Below are 19,006 nucleotides of genomic sequence, written 5' to 3' on the forward strand. Positions count from 1 at the left end.
AGAAGGTGGCGTAATTAAAATGGGAACCCCATTCGTCGTCATGACGTAACTCGTAGTGACTATGAAAGGGAACTTCTCGGTTACGTATGTAACCCCCATTCCCTTAGTAGGGAACGGAGACGTTACGTCTCCCTGCCACTTCCGCTGTACCACGGGAACGCCTGAGTTCAGTCTCGGCTCCTCAGCGAAGAAACATAACTGCATGTTGCCAGCGTCCTTCCTTATATAGCCATGAGGTGGGGTGGAGTTACGCTATGCAAATTCCGCAGACCCATGGCATTTTCCTGCCATTGGCTTGTTTTATATTCTCGAAGTGGATTGGCTTTCTAAGTGAAACCCCATTCGTCGTCACAACGTAACGTCTCCGTTCCCTACTCAGGGAACGTCTTAGGTTACGACTGTCACCCTTGTTCCCTGAGAAAGGGAACAAGAACTGCGTCGAATGACACTTTGGGGGAACGCCCCTCAGCGTAGCGCCTCTGAAGCATGAATGAAACTAATCCAATCCTGATTGGTGTTGCGTCATGACGTAACATGTGACGGCATACACGGAAGATAAAAAGGGACACCGTCACACAACAGAGTTAGCTTCTGCGATGAAGCAAGTCGCTCCCAGGCAGGGGAAGGCGTGGCGATGGGACGCAGTTCTCGTTCCCTTTCTCAGGGAAACAGGGTTACGGTCGTAACCCGAGACGTTCCCTTTCGAGGGAACTCGAACTGCGTCGAATGACACTTTGGGGGAACGAGTACCCACTATGCCACAAAGAGCCCTGCCTGTCCTAGTGTGAAGCTGCTCACAGGCACACGTAGGACAAGAGCACAAGAGTGCCAGGTGTAGATGGACTGTCCAGACTATAAAACCTAATAAAGGTGTGAGGGGTGACCCATCCTGCTGCATTGCAGACTTCCTGGATCGGGGCCCCCGAGAGGAGGGATCTAGAGGACGCCATGCCTCTGGTTGAATGAGCCCTCACAGCCAAAGGTGAAGGCCACTGCGGACCTGATAGGCCATAGATATAGCTTGGACAATCCAGTTGCTAATGGTCTGCTTGGAAGCGGGAAGCCCCTTCTTGGGTGACCCGAAACACACCAGCAACTGGTCTGACTTCTGCCATGAAGAGGACCTCTGGATATATAATTTAAGAGCTCTGACAGGGCAGAGCAGATGAAGTCTCTCCTCATCCGCCGTCACGTGAGGTGGAGGATGAAAAGCCTGAAGAACCGTAGGCCGTGCCAAATTAGATGGCACCTTTGGCAAATAGCCCGGCCTGGGATGTAAGATGGCTTTAATGTCACCTGGAGCACACTACCGGCACCCATTGGACATATAGAGCGCCTGGAGATCTCCAACCCTCCTCAGAGAAGTAATGGCCAACAAAAAAAACACCTTTAGGGTGAAGGTTATTGGCCTCAGCCGACTCCTGCGGTTCGCATCGGCCAGCCCTTCGAGAACCACTGCCAGGTCCCATGTGGGAACCCTGGTACGAGCCACAGGTCTCATTCTCCAAGCCCCTCCAAGCCCCAATGGGGCGGCAGTGGCTCAGTGGTTCATGTAGGTTGTCTACAAACCGAAAGGTTGGTGGTTCAATCCCCGGTTCCACCTGACCAAGTGTCGAGGTGTCCATGAGCAAGACACCTAACCCCAACTGCTCCTGACGAGCTGGGTGGCGCCTTGCATGGCTGACACCGCCGTCGGTGTATGAATGTGTGTATGAATGGGTGAATGTGAGGCAAATATGTAAAGCGCTTTGGTGGCCATTCGGTCTGTGAAAGCGCTATATAAATGCATTTACCATTTACCATATCCCACGGAGGAAACGTACGACCAACTGTCTCCCCAGAGGCCCATCCCCCAGAGGAGCGTGGAAAGCCGCAATGCTAGCCACATACACCTTGAGTGTGGACGGGGTAAGACCAGCCGAGAAGCGATCGGGGGAAATGTATACAGACGCAGCTTCGGCCACGTCTGCACCATGGCATCCAACCCCAGCGGGGCTGGATGTGTGAGGGAGAATGACAGTGGACAGTGGGTCGTCTCTCGAGACACAAATAGATCCACTTCCACTGGGGCAAACCTATGACATATTGACTCCACCACCTCGGGGGGAGTCTCCATTCCTCAGCCCCTGTCTCGACAGGATGTCTGCCCCCCTGTGATTCTGATTTCCCGGGATGTATGTTGCTCTGAGAGACAACAGTTTCCCCTGGGAACACAGGAGGATCTGATGCGCCAGTCTGCATAGAGGGCGAGACCTCAGACCCCCCTGATGGTTTATATAGGCCACTACCGACATATTGTCTGACCTCACAAGGACATGATGGCCCTTGACGTGCGGCAGGAAGCTCCTCAGAGCTCGGGACACCGCCAACATTTCCAGGCAATTTATGTGCCAGGAGGAATGATGGTCCTGCCATAGGCCTGTCATAAAGCGGCCGTCCATGACTGCGCCCCAGCCCGTGAGGGAGGCGTCTGTCGAAAAGTTTTTCCGGTGACATGGCGCTCCCAACACAGGACCTTGGGAAAGAAAACAAGCTTTCTTTGACATAGATAGGGAACGAGGGCTTTGGATGTGTGCACATGCCCTCATGTGCAGCAGGCCGAATGGAATGATGTTGGACCCTGCTGCCATGAGCCCTAACACTTGAAAATGTTTCACAGTGATGGCTTGGCCTAGCTTTATCCTGGACACTGTGGCCAGGATGGACGCATCGTGACCGAGTCCCACACAACTCCCAGGAACGTGGTTCTCTGGACTGGTATCAACACTCTCTTTTTCGTGTTGAATCTCAACCCCTCTGGATGTGGGCGAGGACGACATCTCGATGCCGTACCCCCAGCTCTTGCGACTGGGCCAGAATCAGCCAGTTGTCGATATAGTTGAGCACCCTAATGCCCTGGAGCCTCAGCGGTGCTAGAGATGCATAAATGCATCAATGCACTAAATGTGCGAGGGGAGAGAGCTAGGCTGAACGGAAGAACCCGATATTGATACGCTTCGCCCCCGAAAGTGAACCTCAGGAACTTCCTGTGAGGTGGAAGGATGGAAATGTGGAAGTATGTGTCCTTCAGATCTATCGTGACAAACCAATCCTCGGATTGAATTTGATTCACGATGATGGGAATAGTGAGCATCTTGAACCTGAATCTCCTCAGAGAACTATTCAAGTGCCTGAGATCTATTATTGGACGCAACCCCCCATCCTTCTTGGGAACTATGAGGTAGCGGCTGTAAAACCCGGACTCCCTGTCCGGTGGAGGAATACGCTCTATAGCCTCATTTACCAGCAGGGAGTTTACTTCCTGTTCCAATACCCAACCCTGCACTGGGTCGACAACAGTCCAGACCACCCCGTTGAACCTTGGTGGGCGGAAACCGGACTGCAGCCTGTAACCTTTTGAATGGTGCGTAGGGCCCAAGGAGAAATATTTGTGAGATTTTTCCATGCATCGAAATATTTTACCAAGGGAACCAGGCTCTCGAGCCTGGCTTCGGGTATCAATCGGGATTCGTTTCTTCGTTTCTCGTTTCTCGAATTGCGTCCTGAAGCGCACTTGGCGGCGAGAAGTCGACATCGATTTCCTGCAGGCTCCGCAGAGGAGGCGACCTCGATTGCTCCGCCACGGGTGGGGCCCCCCGCAGAGAACCTAGGCTGGCTAGAATTTCTTTGACGAAGCCCTATTAGCTTGCAGGACGGCCTTCAGGTCTGTTGAGGCTTCGCCTGAGAACGCCGTCTATGCACCCAAGCTCCCTGAGGAGGGGAACAAGACTTTCATATAATCGTTCTAACAAATAATACTACAGTCCTCATAGGGATTGTTTTGAATAAAGACTGCGGATTTATAGTGATCGTTACTGACTGTATGGCACCATTACTTTTGTATTTTTAGATCGATTGTAGCCAAATATCTGTTAACGTTAACCCAAAGCGAACACTAAACATTGGCTTTACTACAGTAGCCAAATCAAAACACAGAACCATGTTTAGCATGCCTGTAGATAAACAAGCATGTAGATAAACAATACATAAAAGCTCTAATCAAATAATAATTTACACTAATTCCAAGTTCGCTGTTGATATTAAAAAAAAGTTTGTAACGTTAGGTGTTTGTCGGATAACCTTAAGTATGAATGAGCATTTAACAAACTGGTTTGCAGAGCCAAACAGCGTTGTCATTTGTTTACTTCCTTGCTACAACGTACAATTAACAATACGAACTATTACAGGAAAACACATAGACGAAAAATAAATCATACTTGCAGGTTGTGGCCCGTAAACAACAGCTTCTGTTCTTAAAGTTGAAACTGATCTTTCAGGACAAGCCATTGTGTGAATCCTGCATTGAGCTCGCGAAGATTGTGAGAGCTTCCATAAAATGTGCAGCACAGAGAGCGAGATTTGGGTAATAATTATGATTTGGGGCCGAGTTAAAAATAAATTTTAACCATTGATCCCTAACTCCCCCGACCCTAGGAAGGCTGAACAAAGTGGACCTGCAATCCAGATGAAAATAACAGCGTTCCGACGTTCGGTTTATTGGGGTTAGTGATGTCAGCAACCCTGGAGGAATGTCGCGTAGTCCCTACCGGCCGTTTGCTGTAGTCATTAGAAATTGATTTCTTTAAAAGCAAATATCTCACTTTGCTTTGAACTTTGAGAATTGTAACTTTGCAGGTGTTGTTTATGCTCAAACAGCAACATTACACACTAGCTAAAGTTAGAAAAGTGAAATCGTGTTTTACCATCCCTTTAAAAAAAGAAGCTTTAGAATTAAATATTTCATTTGATTCAACAAAGAATTAATTACACAAACATTTAAGCAATTTTTTTCAGAAGCTGCATTTGAATTGGCATTCAGATATATTTACAGACCATTTATTACAGCTCAGACATGGCATAAATGCATTTACACTGCAATTAAATAATGCCATGAGACTCAAATACATTGACATTTTTGTCCAATATCTTGAATTTTAAGGGCATTCTAATTGCATTCTATTAGATACATCACAAAGCGAGTTTTTGCTCTGCATCGTGTACATTACCAATCAACTGTATGAAATTTATGTTGTCTCAGGTAGGTCTGGGGCGGGGTGGTGCGTTAAATGAGTTCATCATTTTAATGCATGAAATTTAAAAAAAATGTCACAGAGCAGGGTTAGCACTGCATTTGCCCCACATTTTGCCATATTGCGGTGACAAACTTGTACAGTGTGAAACTGTGGTGTTAGAATGTTACAGCTAGACACTTAACAATAGACAACCAATTGCGTACTCATATTTGTGTGCTTTGCTATGCGGATTATTCTGCTGTGGCGGCCCCTGACTAAAAAGGGATCAAGCCGAAAGAAAGAGACTTGCTCAAATAGAACACTCCAAATCCTTTTTGTGATAAGGTAATCTAAAAAAATCCACGCAGGTACAGTTTATGAAACCCATTGCTGACATTTACTTTTTTTACCTTTATGTATTAAAGGGATAGTTCACCCAAAAATGGAAATTCTGTCAGTAAATACTCACCCTCATGTTGTGCCAACCCCGCAAGAACTTTTGGTCATCTTCGGAACACGAATTAAGATATTTTTGATTAAATCTGAGAGCTGGATCACTCCTCCATAGGCTTCTTAAAGGGGGGGTGAAATGCTGTTTCATGCATAGTGAGTTTTTCACACTGTTAAAGAGTTGGATTCCCATGCTAAACATGGACAAAGTTTCAAAAATGAAGTTGTAAGTATGATGGAGTAATTCTGTTCCAAAAATACTCCTTCCGGTTTGTCACAAGTTTCGGAACGTTTTTTTCGAATACGGGCCTGTGTGACGTCAGAGTCGCCGGAATTTCCTTATACGGGTCTTAAGGGCACTTCTCCCGGAAGGGCGCGCGCGCATCTATTGCGTGCGAGACTACGCCTATGCCCATCAGAGCGCTGGGCTCGGCTGCGCTGCAATTAAAAAAATGGCACCAAAAAAGTGTGTTTTTGGTTGCCAGGGCAAGACAACATTGCACAAATTTCCAAAGAACCCAGCGTTAAGAGACCTGTGGATGGATTTTGTTTTTCCAGAGCAGCAACGGAGTTGTGCAAGTGTTTTTGTTTGTTCCCTTCATTTCGACAGTAATAGTTTTATAAACAAGGCCCAGTTCAACGCCGGATTTGCAGATCGCCTAATACTCAAAGATGGAGCAGTCCCAACGATAAAGGTTCACGGTCGTGCGTTGGAACCGCAGGCGGTGAGTAAAACTGCTTCAAATGTCTGTGAGTTGTTAACTATCGGCGTGTAAGCACAGAAAGTAAACAACATGATCACATACAGTTAATGTATCTATGGAGCATGCGATGTATGGTGTGTGTTTAAATACATTTGTTTAGCTGGCCACTGTAGGTGTCAGTTTGTTTATTGTAAAAATAAATCATGTCCTAATAAACCAGTCTGTCTGTTTACAACACACAAATGTTGTAAAACTCGCGCATGACATGGTGTTCTAAAAACACTGCGCTCAAGTTCAAATCATTTCTATTTTTTAAAAAACGCTCGAGACCTTATGTTTTTCACCCATTTCACTGCCCATCTCACGTTTTTGTGAGCAAAAACGCGTTCTGTATGAACGAGCCCTTATATTATTTAAGTTATAAGTTATACCGTTCCAGTAGGCCTACACACCACATAGAGACGTCCTGCTGTAGTCGTTGCTGCTGCTGCTGGTCGTCTTCAATCTCAGCCTCGGGATCTGATTCTGGATCAAAAATGTATGGCTGAATCTGATTGTTAGCCATGGTTTATTTTCGGATGTCACTCTCAGCTTCCAGACGCTCTCAACGCAAAAGCTTCGGGCGCTCGTGTCGTGATTATTTAGCTCCGCCCACACGGTACGCCTCCACCCGCTCGGGTTTTTCCGGAAAGACTCGGTACAGCCTATCTTTCTTTTATAAATATAATAAAACTAAAGACTTTTTGGAGATATGAAGGATGCAATACTACTCTATAGGTACTCAAGATTAACATGAGATTGAGTGAAACTGAGCATTTCACCCCCCCTTTAAGGGATTGAAACTTTCCCTGAAAAGTTATTAAAGACATCGTTAAAATAGTCCAAGTGACTACAGTGGCTCAATCTTAAGTTTAGCAAATGATGATAATACTTTTTGTGCACAAAAATAAAATAAAAAAATAACAACTTTATTTCAACTATTCATTTCCTTCTCTGTGGGCCTTGAGTCAGGTTACTAGTTTAACAGCGTATGATCTGTTGTTGTACGTCACACGCATCACCCACATGACCAGCGTCGGCCAATAGTGAGCCTACGTGTGACGTAGCACAACGCTATCACACTACGTTAACTGACTAGAGGCCCACAGTGAAGCAAATGAATAGTTGAAAAAAAAAGTCGTTATTTTTGTTTGTTTTTGCGGACAATAAGTATTCTCGTCGCTTGATAAACTTAGCCACTGTAGTCACTTGGACTATTTTAACGATGTCTTTAATAACTTTTCGGGGCTGGCAATTTTCAATCCCTTAAGAAGCCTATGGAGGAGTGATCCAGCTCTCAGATTTAATCAAAAATATCTTAATTCGTGTTCCGAAGATGAACGAAGGTCTACCCCATAAGACCTTCGTTCATCGAGCTGGAACAACATGAGGGTGAGTAATGACTGACAGAATTTTCATTTTTGGGTGAACTAACCCTTTAAGTTACAACATACAATGATTTTGTGGGAGGTGTGAAACAGGCCTAAAAAAACAAAAAACTTTTAGTTGCTATATTCTACATTTTCATCCCAATGTACATTTTTGATTGATTAATTTCAACAGGCAAACGTGGGTGGTTTCAAGTCTACAAAAGAAGTGGGCCCAAAGAAATCCACAAAGAACAGCTTCCTGTATCTGAGTGTGACTAATAAAGTTCTGTCATTAGAAGATTCTCTAGATGTTGCATTTTATGTCAATGGCAATCCAGTAGAAGGGCAAATATATTACATGGTAAGTAATGTATTAAATTTTCCTTCTATTACATGTGGTGAAATGTGTAATGTTTTTAATATACCATTGGTCGAGAATTTTTTTTAAGTATATTCCCAGAAAACAATATACATATAATAAACATTTTTATATCTTACTCATTTTTCCTTCTCTAGCACATTTATTTTGATTTACAGAAAGCATGTTTAGATATTTTTACTAAACTCAGCAGGATTTTTTCATTAAGATTTACTATATTATAAACCTCAGAACTCTTCAGAAATATGTGCATCTCTTCAGATTGTCAGCAGAGGTATGCTGAGAACAGCGAGCTCTGTTGCATCAGGTTCTGCAGTAAAAATATCCATCCAAATAAGCCCAGATATGATCCCGTCCTTCAGAGTGATCGCCTTTTACTATGACACAGATGGTGACATCATTGCAGACTCAGTGTGGGTTGATATAGAGGGCAGGTGTGAAGGAAAGGTAAACAGACACTAAAAATCATTAAAATTATTTTTAACAGCTTACCATGTTTTCGTAATTTTATGTCAGAATTATACAGTACAGTGAAAATCTTGCCAAATGTTTACAGTTCTGCTTTCCCAACTCCTGTTTAGCTTGAGATAAAACTGAATGGCAATCATAATTATGAGCCAGAAGATTCAGCTGAGCTTGACATTGATGTGGGAACACAGAATGCAAAAGTGGCCTTGCTAGTTGTGGACAAAACCATTTACGCCCTGGGTTCTCAAAACAAACTCACTCCGAAACAGGTGTGTTGTACTTTCTAATAGTACCTATTGGTTTCAGAAAATTAGATACTGTATATAAGATAAACTTAAATTTGTTCTTGAGTTCTCATTCTTTTACTGTTTCTCAATTTCCCTGTGCGAAGGTATTCACCTCCATGAAGTCTTATGATCTGGGGTGTTCGTATGGCGGTGGAGAGAACACAGCTGCTGTTTTTAATGACGCTGGTCTGGCCTTCATCTCACACTCGACCACAATCCGTTCAATGATGAGAAAAGGTGCTAAATGATGCTGTAGCAAATTATTAATTATTAATTAGCTCAAAGGGGAAATATCAATAATTAATCATAACTTATCATAATTAATTACAAATATTTGGATCAGTTAATCGAATTAACTTGATGTATCAGAATTAACATCCAGTGAATATTTTAGCTGTCTATCAAAAGTTCAAAATCGTTATTGTCAGATGAACTTGGTACAATGAAATTGTAATTGTATTATCACCTCACGAGAAAAACAGGGTAGAAGGGGAACAGACTATAAATTACAAAGACAATAAAGTATAAAAGAATATAAAAAAATATATATAAAAGGACAAGGCTGTAAAACAGAAAATATCTCATGAATGACAAACCAGGAATAATCATTAAAATAAATAAGCAATGGCAATTATATGTTTTGTATGAATAAAAGAATAAGAGAATAAAGTCTTTCACATTATAATGTTGCAGTGATGGTAACGATAAATCGACATTAGAATTAAAGTGTCGAGTGTCTATGTAAAGTTGGTATTTGAATTGTTCAAGCCTATCAGCCTGGGTGTTCTGGGCGCAGTGCGCAGTCGACGGCGCTGTGGACAAAGGATATGAGAAAATTTCCCCCCTCGAAGGGACCATGGCCGCGCACCTTTGCCCGCCCAGGGCTATGGGATAGAAAGCTAAAGCGACTCACCCATCTAAGCCTTGCCGTATTACTTCAGCTCTCAATGGCTGAGCTTACACCTCCGCTGGTCAAGCTGCTTCGGCGCTTCACACCATGGCTGTCCTCCAGGTTTTTCAGGCCAAACTTCTCCGCTCTATGGACCTAAGTCTGGACCTGACCCGGAAGCTTTCAGGGACATGCATATTGCCACAGACCTGGGTCTGCGCCATTAAATCTACCGCCCAGGTGATTGGTAGAAACATGGTGAACTTGATGGTGCTAGAGCGACAAAAAGCCTTTTACACATCTCACATTCCCCTCTTTAGTTCAGGCGACTGGAGGTGCCAACATTGCAGTCAACGAGTCTGTGTTAAAACATGCACGTCTGCAAACAAACGCCATTTTAACCGCGACGCAAATACAACGCGAAAAGAGCACTTTTCTGTCTGTTCTCTCTCCGGCTCGTGCTGGAGGTGTAATAAATGTAGGATGTGTGTCCACAATAAAGTACACACCCCTGTACATAAGCACTGTTCCCACAGTATTAGTTCTCCCCCCGGCTTGCGCTGGAAGTGTAATAAATGTAGGCTGTGCGACCACTATAAAGTATGCACCCCTGCACATAAGGACTGTTCCCACAGTATCAGTTCTCCCTCCGGCCCCCACTGGAAATTTAATAAATGTAGGCTTTGTGCCCACTATAAAATATGCACCCCTGCACATAAGCACTGTTCACACTGTATCAGTTCCCCCTCTGGCTCGTGCTGGAACTGTAGTAAATGTAGGCTGTGTACCCACTATGAAGTACACACCCCTGCACATAAGCACTGTTCCCACAGTATCACAAACACAAAACAGCTGGGCGGCCGGGTCCCTATCACAAAGCGTCTCGACCCCAGACTTCATTCAACCCCTAGCTATGCAGGTCAAGGCCTGGAAAGCCATCCCCGGAATATCAGAATGGGTGTTGAACATAATAAACCGAGGCTACTCGCTACAGTTTGCTCGCAGACCCCCCCACTTTCTTAGCCTGACTACGTCAGACTTCCTACTTCCGCTAATTTCATTTCGCTCCTGTAGTCAGTCTGAGATAGCAGCCTATCTTTCTGTTTTCCACCGGCCTGAAAACAGCCTGGCCAATCAACGAACAGAGGGCGGGCTGAAAGCCGTGACGTAGTCGGTAAGCGCCGTGTTTAAGATTAGGTCAGGGAAATCGACCGCTGATATGGAGACGCGGATGCAATTGGCTCTGTTGTGGAGAATATTCCCGGCATTAGCAAACTGAAGCCCGAACACGAAGAGTGTGTATTAAACATTTTGAATGGAGGTGATGTTGTGGCCCTACTCCCTTTGGGAAAAGTTTAATTTATCAACTATTACCGATCGTCAGCGAGAAACTAGGGAGCCTTTTGACAGGTCAGTGTCTCTTTTCTTTTCCAGGTCTTAAATACCGTAAAACTTCAAATAATAGCCCGGGCTTTTATTTGCCCAAATCGTCGAACTGCACCGGCTTGTACTTGAGATAGGCGTCTAACTTATATGAGACAGGCCTTTATAGTTGAGATGTTGTTCATTGAGATGTTGTTCCTAGAGTCTATAATCTCTAAAAATCTCCAAATGCTCCACGTGAAACCGCGGTCTTCCGACCTCTTACTATCTTGTCGATTGATTTTTATGAATATGCGCGAGGGAGAGAGAGCAAGACAGCGCTCGTGTTGTTTGTAGACGTGGGAGTGCGCGCGCGCGACCGGGGCTCTCTCTCTCTCTCTCTCTGCTCGTTTGTGCCCTGTCAAGCGCAGCAGTCATTCTATTACATCACTCACAGATCAAAAAAGTCGTTTACAGCCATGTTCACTCGGGTATTTCGCTCGCATCATCAAGTGTTTACAGTGGAAGTTCGATCATAGATTTGAGTTCGATGCATGATGTCTGTGGTTCGATGCGGCTGTGTCGGCGCATAACATACGTCATAAACAAACTTATCTGATTGGCTTACGGGTAACCAATGATTTTAAACTTCAGTACGCGCCCCCTAGCGAGAGAGAAAACACTTCTCTATTATGCTATCCCAGACTCTGTGTACTAAGCAAAGTGAAGTAGCAGAGTCTGGTATTACCAGGCTACCACTTTCTAGCTATGGTCGAGACATCGGTGAGAAACGACGTGGCTCACATCCTTGGCATCAAAGTGTCAAAACTATTGGTAAAAGGTGGATCTGAAAGATGCTTATTTTCACATTCAGATAACACCCCTTCACAAGCCATTCTTTAGATTCGCCTTCGAGGGACAGATGCTTCCAACAGAGGTTGGGGGCCCTACACGAGGGTAGGCCAATGTCTGGCCTTTGGTCGAGCCGGGAGAGGCGACTACACATAAACTGTCAAGAGATGAGGACGGTCGCTCTATCACTAAAAGCTTCATTCCCATACATGACAGGTCACCACGTCTTGGTCCGGTCGGACAACATGTCAGTGGTTTCCTATATAAACCGCCAAGGTGGTTGACCTCAGGTCAAGTAACCTGCACACCATGGCCGAACACCTCTTGCTATGGGCTCAGCTCAACCTGCGCTTGGTGAGAGCGGAGCACAGGGAAAATGTCCCCCTGGGGGAATGATCTCTTCACCTGCAAACGGTTCAGCTGATATGGAGCATCTTCGGCGAGGCAGAGGTCGACCTCTTCGCCTCAGAAGACAATACTCATTGTCAAGCATTTTTCTCCAAAGACAGGGACGCAGTTGAAGCATTCTGTGAAGTCTCTGAAGAAGGTTTTGATGGTTCTGTGTGTCAATTTATACTCTGATTAATATAACAAAACACATGCTGCATTCTGTGAGAAGGTGATATACACTTAAGTGTGAGTCATTCAATGAGCATTGTTTTGAAAGGAGAAAAGATATAGGTGGGGTTACAGTAATTAGTAGTTCTATAAAACTAGCCTTTGGGGTTGTCTCTTATAATTTTCACACATAGTTTGTTTGTTGGGTGTGGGGTTTTAAATATTACTTGTTACAGAGCAAATAACTGTGCATGTCTGTTCGGACCAGCCGTTGCAGTGCCAAACTCTTCTCTATTTCAGTAAATGAGAAATGGAAACCTAATCCAAATTTTCTGTTTTTATTTTCAATTAGTGCTTAAAAAGAAACAGACTGGTACTGGTACTTTTTTGCCTTTACATGAAAGGGTTTTTACAATATGGAAATAATATTTTCTAATTCATTGTACTTCCAGGTTTCAGCTGTGAGTCTGGTTTTAGGCGCAACAAACGCTCTACAGATATTCAAACAGAAATGGCTAAAAAAGGTAAAGTATTGTCAGCAAAATTTTTGTTTACCTTTCGTATCAAATATGAAACATCATCTGAGTGAGATTTATTTTAGGATTTTTTTAATAAAGTATTATATTCTTAATATTTTTAATTAGCTTTTGTTTGTATATTTTCAGTTATCATTTTAATTTTAGTATTATGTACTTTTATCATTTGTTTTATTTTATTTTTTTAGTAATTGTAATGCTTCAGCTTAAAATTATTTCATTTAGCTGCCGAGGCAACATTAAAGTTTTTTTATTAATTATTTTTTTTTTCATCTAATATTTATATTTTATTTTATTTCAGATTTATTTTAATTACCAAAAACATTGTAATAGTTTGTTTTAGTTGCAGTTTCACAACACTCATGTGTATGGACTTTTTTTACTCCCCAGAATTAAAAAAAAAGGTGATTACAATGTTTCATCTTACAATAATTTTCCCACAGTGCATATCCCACAATTCTGACCTTTTCCCCTCAGAATTGTGAGATACAATCTCCGAATCCAAGATAAAAAAGTCAGAATTTTAAAATTAAAGTCAAAATGACATTTTATATATATATATATATATATATATATATATAATTTTTTTTATTTTTTTTTATTCCATGGCGAAAAGAAGCTTTCATAGATGTAAGTCTCTTTTTAAACTGAATTTTTCAAAAGCTGTGTAGGAGCTAACACATTGCAAGTAACGTGCATTAAGTAATAACTTTTTGATGTAGTGAAGTAACACATTACTTTATACATCTACATATAAAAATTTGAGTTGCTTTAAAAGTAATGCACAATACCTTTCAGTTTAATTCATTTGCTTAAAAAAAGAACTCTGTTAAAAAAAAAAAAAAAAAGTCTGTGTTAAGGCAGGCTTACACTACACAACATTTGGCTGGATTTTGCTGTCCAAGGTCTGCAACAAAACTCCCGGACCAAGACCAAATCTGTGGTCGTTGTGGTCGCTGATGCTTGTCAAGTAAGAGCATATCAGAGACGTTATCTGAGCCTGTCACGAGCAGTCACAGACACTGTGATATATTTAAACTTCTTTGATATTATCGCCAAGTGATCTTGTAGTGTGAGTGATGAAACAACACGGTAAAGTGCTCTAATGCTATTGTACACTTTAATATAGGCTACATGAATGCAAGGCGATAATTTGATCATAACTGTTTATGTCTTACGTCAATTCGTGTGAGACAACGTTTTTTCCCGTTGTTAGTTGGGGTTTCCGCAGGACCAAAGATCTTGTAGTTTGTGCACCTTAAAAACATGTGTGTACACAATAAGTGCACTGTATCAAATTAGTGGGAGCAGTGGCGTGCAAAGACCTCCTCAGGGGAAGGGACGGAATGACCAAAAAGGGCACACAAAAAAAAGAAAAAAAAAGAAAGAAGAGTTCCTTGTTCTCTTACGAGAGGTTCTCTCGTATAGCGTAAGTTTAGCTTACGCTACGGGAAAGATTCATCTTCTCGAGATATTGAAGCCAAAAAATTATCCTTAATTTTGTATTCATTGTCAACGCAGTGCAGCAGCTAGCAGACCTAGAGCAGGCCATCTCGCGTGCTCATTGGCAACTGCTGCAGCCTACCAGTGAGCCCGGCGTGACGTCACGCACAATGAAGGGCGCCCGCGCCTTCATAGCGTCACAGCCCGCCGGAATGGGCGTGGCTTAGCGTATGAAAGTAGGGGCTGTAGGCTGACTTCTCTGATTTTTCGTCTCTTCAGCGAGCTCTTCGCATTGCTGGATCTGAGAGAAGCCACCGCCGCCGTCGAACAGCGAACAGCCAGCTTAGGACAGCGCTGAGGAAGCCGGCCGTCTTCGCCACCTTCAGCCATCCGTGCGAGCTACGCTATCCGGCGACGTATCCTTTACCTTGCTACCTATTCTAAAAGAGCAGCGAGTGTCTTTTTAAAGATGCCTCACGCTTCCTGCGGCTCGTGTAGAGCCCCGCTCAGCGCCGGAGACCGCCACTTGATTTGCGCTCTCTGCCTGGGCCTGGAACATGCAGAGCTCGCCCTCGCGTCCGGGGGCTGCGAGCTCTGTGAAGCGCTTCCGCTGTCGACCCTGCGGGCTCGACTCGAACCCTTCAACACCGCAGCAGTCACTCCGCCCTCTGTGGGACCGCGCAGGAAGTAACGCCGTTCCCTGAGACAGCCGGAACCTGTGGCCACAGCGATGCGCTCGCCGAGGACCTCCCACGAGCCTCGCTTTCGCCTTACCCGCCCCCCCTCACCGACGCGCAGCTGCCGCTCATGAGCCTCACTGCCGTCGCATCTGAGAATGAGGCCGAGGGACACGCCACGAGAGAGTGCTGCTCCATCCTGGCATCAGACAGCGAGGAATGGTCGCTTCACTCCGCCTCCTCGTCGATCCAGGAATCCACCCGTACCAGCGCTGGAGCTGATGCGGAACTGATGCGCCTGCTGACGCAAGCTGTTGACCGTCTCGGGCTCGAGTGGTCGCTGCCGAAGGAACCCGCGCCGAACAGGCTCGATGGCTGTTTCCTTCAAAGTCGCCGCCGTGCAGCTTCAGCAAGCAGGCCCGCTCCAGTCCTGACGGAACTTCACGCGGAGCTGACGGAATCATGGAAAGCACCATTCTCCTCAAGACTTCAGTCCCAGGCCTCCGCGTCGCTCTCCCAAGTGGACGGCGCCGCCGAAAAAGGGTACACGGCTATTCCCCCTGTGGAAGAGGCGGTCGCAGCGCACCTTTGACCGCCCTCTGCGAGATGGCGGTCACGGTCAGCCCTCCCGTCAAAAGCCTGCAGAGCCACTTCCGCCTGCAGAGCCACTTCCGCCTTGGTCGGCCGCGCATATGCCGCCTCCGGCCAGGCCGCATCTGCTCTCCACTCAATGGCTGTGCTACAGATCCTGCAAGCCGACCTCCTCCGTGAATGGGATGAGAAGGGCCGGGATCCTGCTGTGGTTACAGACCTGAGAAGTGCGACGGATCTCTCTCTCCGCGCCACTAAAACCACAGCTCAAGCCATTGGACGAGCCATGGCCGCGTTGACTGTAACAGAGAGGCACCTCTGGTTGACGCTCGCGGATATGAGGGAAACTGAACGAGCCACCTTCCTGAACGCGCCGCTCTCCCCCACTGGTCTATTCGGCCCAGCGGTGAACGGGATCGTTGACCGTTTTTCTGAGGTACAGAAGACCACGCAGGCCATGAACCTCTTCCTGCCACGACGTTCGAGCTCGGCTACAGGCCGCTCTCGCGAGAGACAAAGAAAAGAACAGCCTCCTGTGCAAGCTAGCGCCCAGCGTCCAGCACAGCCTCAGCCTTCGCAGCGACGTCAGGGCGGCCGCCGTGAAAGTTTATTTCCCTGTCAGTCCCCTTCAAACAGGCTACTGCAGTGGTTCATTTAGCAGCCAACGAGGCGGTTTGTTCACCCTCTCGCTTGCACACAAACGCCGTTTTCACGGCGACCCAGAGAAATCTCAAAAAGAGTATAATGTCTGGTCCGGCTCACGCCGTCGGTGTTTTAAGTGTAGTGAAAGTGCCCACGCTCCAGTGTTCACCCCTACACACAAGCACTTCGAATCTCCTGTGACTCACAGAGCACACTCTCATAAAGCGCAGAAAAGCCGCTCAAGTGTTGAATGGAAGAAATGTGTCCACAGGTCTGTGCCCACTATCTGCCCGCTCAGTTACACGATCAAAAAAGCAGGTTATGAATGTAAGTCTCGTACCCGCCAGAGAGCGTTCACGCTTGCTAACACAAACCTCCCCCCGGGCTCCGCCCGCGCGTTTAAGTGTTATCACAAAACGCAGGGCTTTAATAAGACGCTCCCCATCCATTATGTTCGGGGCGTCAAATACACTTGTAAGTCTTGTGCCCGCGCACACGCGCTCACGCTTACAGGAAGCTTTTCCGCCCGGAGCGCTGCTCGCGCGTCAAAAAGTGAAAAAAGAATGTTCCCCATCCCTTATGATTGGGACATCTCACATAAATCAGCCGGTTTTGGCTTTCAGCGAGCAGCCATTGCCCAGAACCGAGAGGCTTTTGGCTCCGGTTCAGTTTCACAAGCCTGCAAATGGCGACGATCTGAACCCGGAGGCCATTCGCCCCCTAGCGGCTCACATAGATGCGTGGGAAACTATCCCAGGGATTTCAGAATGGGTGCTGAGCACAATAAAGCAGGGCTATACACTTCAATTCATTCGCCGTCCACCACGCTTTCAAGCCCGGGCCGCGACGATAGTGAATGCGGAAGTAGCACACCTACTTCACGCAGAAATAGCAAAGCTGCTGTGCAAAGGGGCTATAGAAAAGGTACCGCCTTCTCTGAGCGAGTCAGGTTTTTACAGCCGATATTTTCTCGTACCCAAGAAGGACGGAGCCTTCAGACCTATCCTAGATCTGAGACATTTGAACAAAGTGCTTGCGAAAAGACCGTTCAAAATGCTTACGACCAGGAAAATCCTCGCGCACGTTCGCCCGAGGGACTGGTTTATTTCTCTAGATCTGAAGGATGCCTATTTTCAGATTCAGATAATACCCCGTCACAGGCAATTTTTGAGATTCGCCTTCGACGGTCAGGTATATCAATACACCGTCCTGCCGTTCGGCCTGTCCCTAGCAACCCGTACACTTACGAAGTGCATGGACGCGGCGCTCGCCCCCCTGAGAAGTCAGGGGCTGCGAATAATGAACTATCTGGACAATTGGCTGATATTGGCACAGTCAGAGACAGAACTGCTATCTCACAGAACAGTGCTTCTCAGTCACCTGGAAAGCTTGGGTCTCACGGTCAACTCTACCAAGAGCTCATTATTGCCCAGTCAGTCAATTTCCTTTTTAGGAATAGAACTGGACTCAGTGACCATGACGGCTCGTTTATCGACACAGCGCACGCCGTGTTCGCCACCTAGCCGCATCTTTCCAGAAGGGAAGCTTTCTCCCTTTGAAAACATTTCAAAGGATGTTGGGCTGTATGGCATCAGCTGCAGCGGTGCTTCAGCTGGGCCTACTGCGCATGCGCCCGCTCCAACGCTGGTTGAATGCTTGCGCGTCCCGCCGAGCCTGGGTTTCTGGCGGCCAGAAAATCAGAGTGACTCAGACCTGCATAGCGGCTCTGCAGCCCTGGTTAGTAGCTGACTGGTACCAGCAGGGAGTGATGATGGGAACCATCTCTTATCGGAAAGTCATTTCGACAGACGTGTCCAACTCGGGTTGGGAAGTGCTGTTCGAGGGCAGACCGGTCTTCGGCCAGTGGTCAGACCAAGAGAAGTGTTTTCACATAAACTGTCTGGAAATGATAGCGGTCGAGAACGCGCTGAAGCGCTTCCTCCCGTTCATACAGGACCAACATGTTCTTGTCCGCTCGGACAACATGTCTGTGGTATCCTATGTAAACCGTCAGGGCGGTGTCAGATCCAGAAATCTCTGCAATCTGACGGAACGCATCCTTATTTGGTCTCAGATGCACCTGCGTTCGCTGAGGGCGGCGCATGTGCCTGGCCATTTGAACGACGGCCCAGACAAACTGTCCAGGGACAATGTTCCCCCAGGGGAATGGTCCCTGCACCCCCAAACGGTCCAGAAACTGTGGCGCCTATTCCGCAGAGCGGTAGATCGACCTATTTGCGTCAAAAGACAACGCTCAATGCCCGACGTTCTTCTCGAAGGACGAGGACGCGCTGGCCCAGGTTTGGCCCAGCCTCCTGCTATATGCTTTCCCTCCGGTCTCTCTGTTACCACATGTGATCAAGAGAATCAGGGAAACGCGCCACTCGGTGCTCCTCATAGCCCCGCATTGGGAGAATCAGATTTGGTTCCCGGAACTAGCACGGCTGTCACTTACAGCTCCGTGGCCGATTCCGGTGAGGGCGGATCTCCTCTCTCAGGCTCGCGGCGCGATCTGGCATCCCCATCCAGAGCGCTGGTCTCTGCACGCATGGTTGATCAACGGGTACTCGTTGCCCTGCCAGAAGGGGTGATGAGCACGATCACGCAGTCTAGAGTTCCTTCCACGAGAAGGCTCTACGCGTCTTAATGGTCGGTGTTCTCCGGATGGTGCACCGACAGAGGTCTGGACCCACGGACATGCGGGGTGG

At 46.3% G+C, this 19,006-nt stretch overlaps 1 protein-coding gene across 1 annotated transcript in view; it reads left to right on the forward strand.

Annotated features, from left to right (window-relative positions):
- LOC143718159 (complement C4-like) overlaps positions 1–19,006 on the forward strand; it is a 106,958-nt gene that overhangs the window by 35,530 nt on the left and 52,422 nt on the right. The window contains exons 12-16 of the mRNA XM_077209233.1: positions 7,808–7,975; positions 8,255–8,440; positions 8,575–8,730; positions 8,853–8,985; positions 12,862–12,933. Of these exons, the coding sequence (XP_077065348.1) occupies positions 7,808–7,975; positions 8,255–8,440; positions 8,575–8,730; positions 8,853–8,985; positions 12,862–12,933 (715 nt within the window). The remainder of the gene's footprint in view (positions 1–7,807; positions 7,976–8,254; positions 8,441–8,574; positions 8,731–8,852; positions 8,986–12,861; positions 12,934–19,006) is intronic.

This window comes from Siphateles boraxobius, unplaced genomic scaffold (assembly GCF_051911475.1).
Source record: "Siphateles boraxobius isolate OS27281-9 unplaced genomic scaffold, OSU_SipBor_1 12, whole genome shotgun sequence".
NCBI lineage: Eukaryota > Metazoa > Chordata > Actinopteri > Cypriniformes > Leuciscidae > Siphateles > Siphateles boraxobius.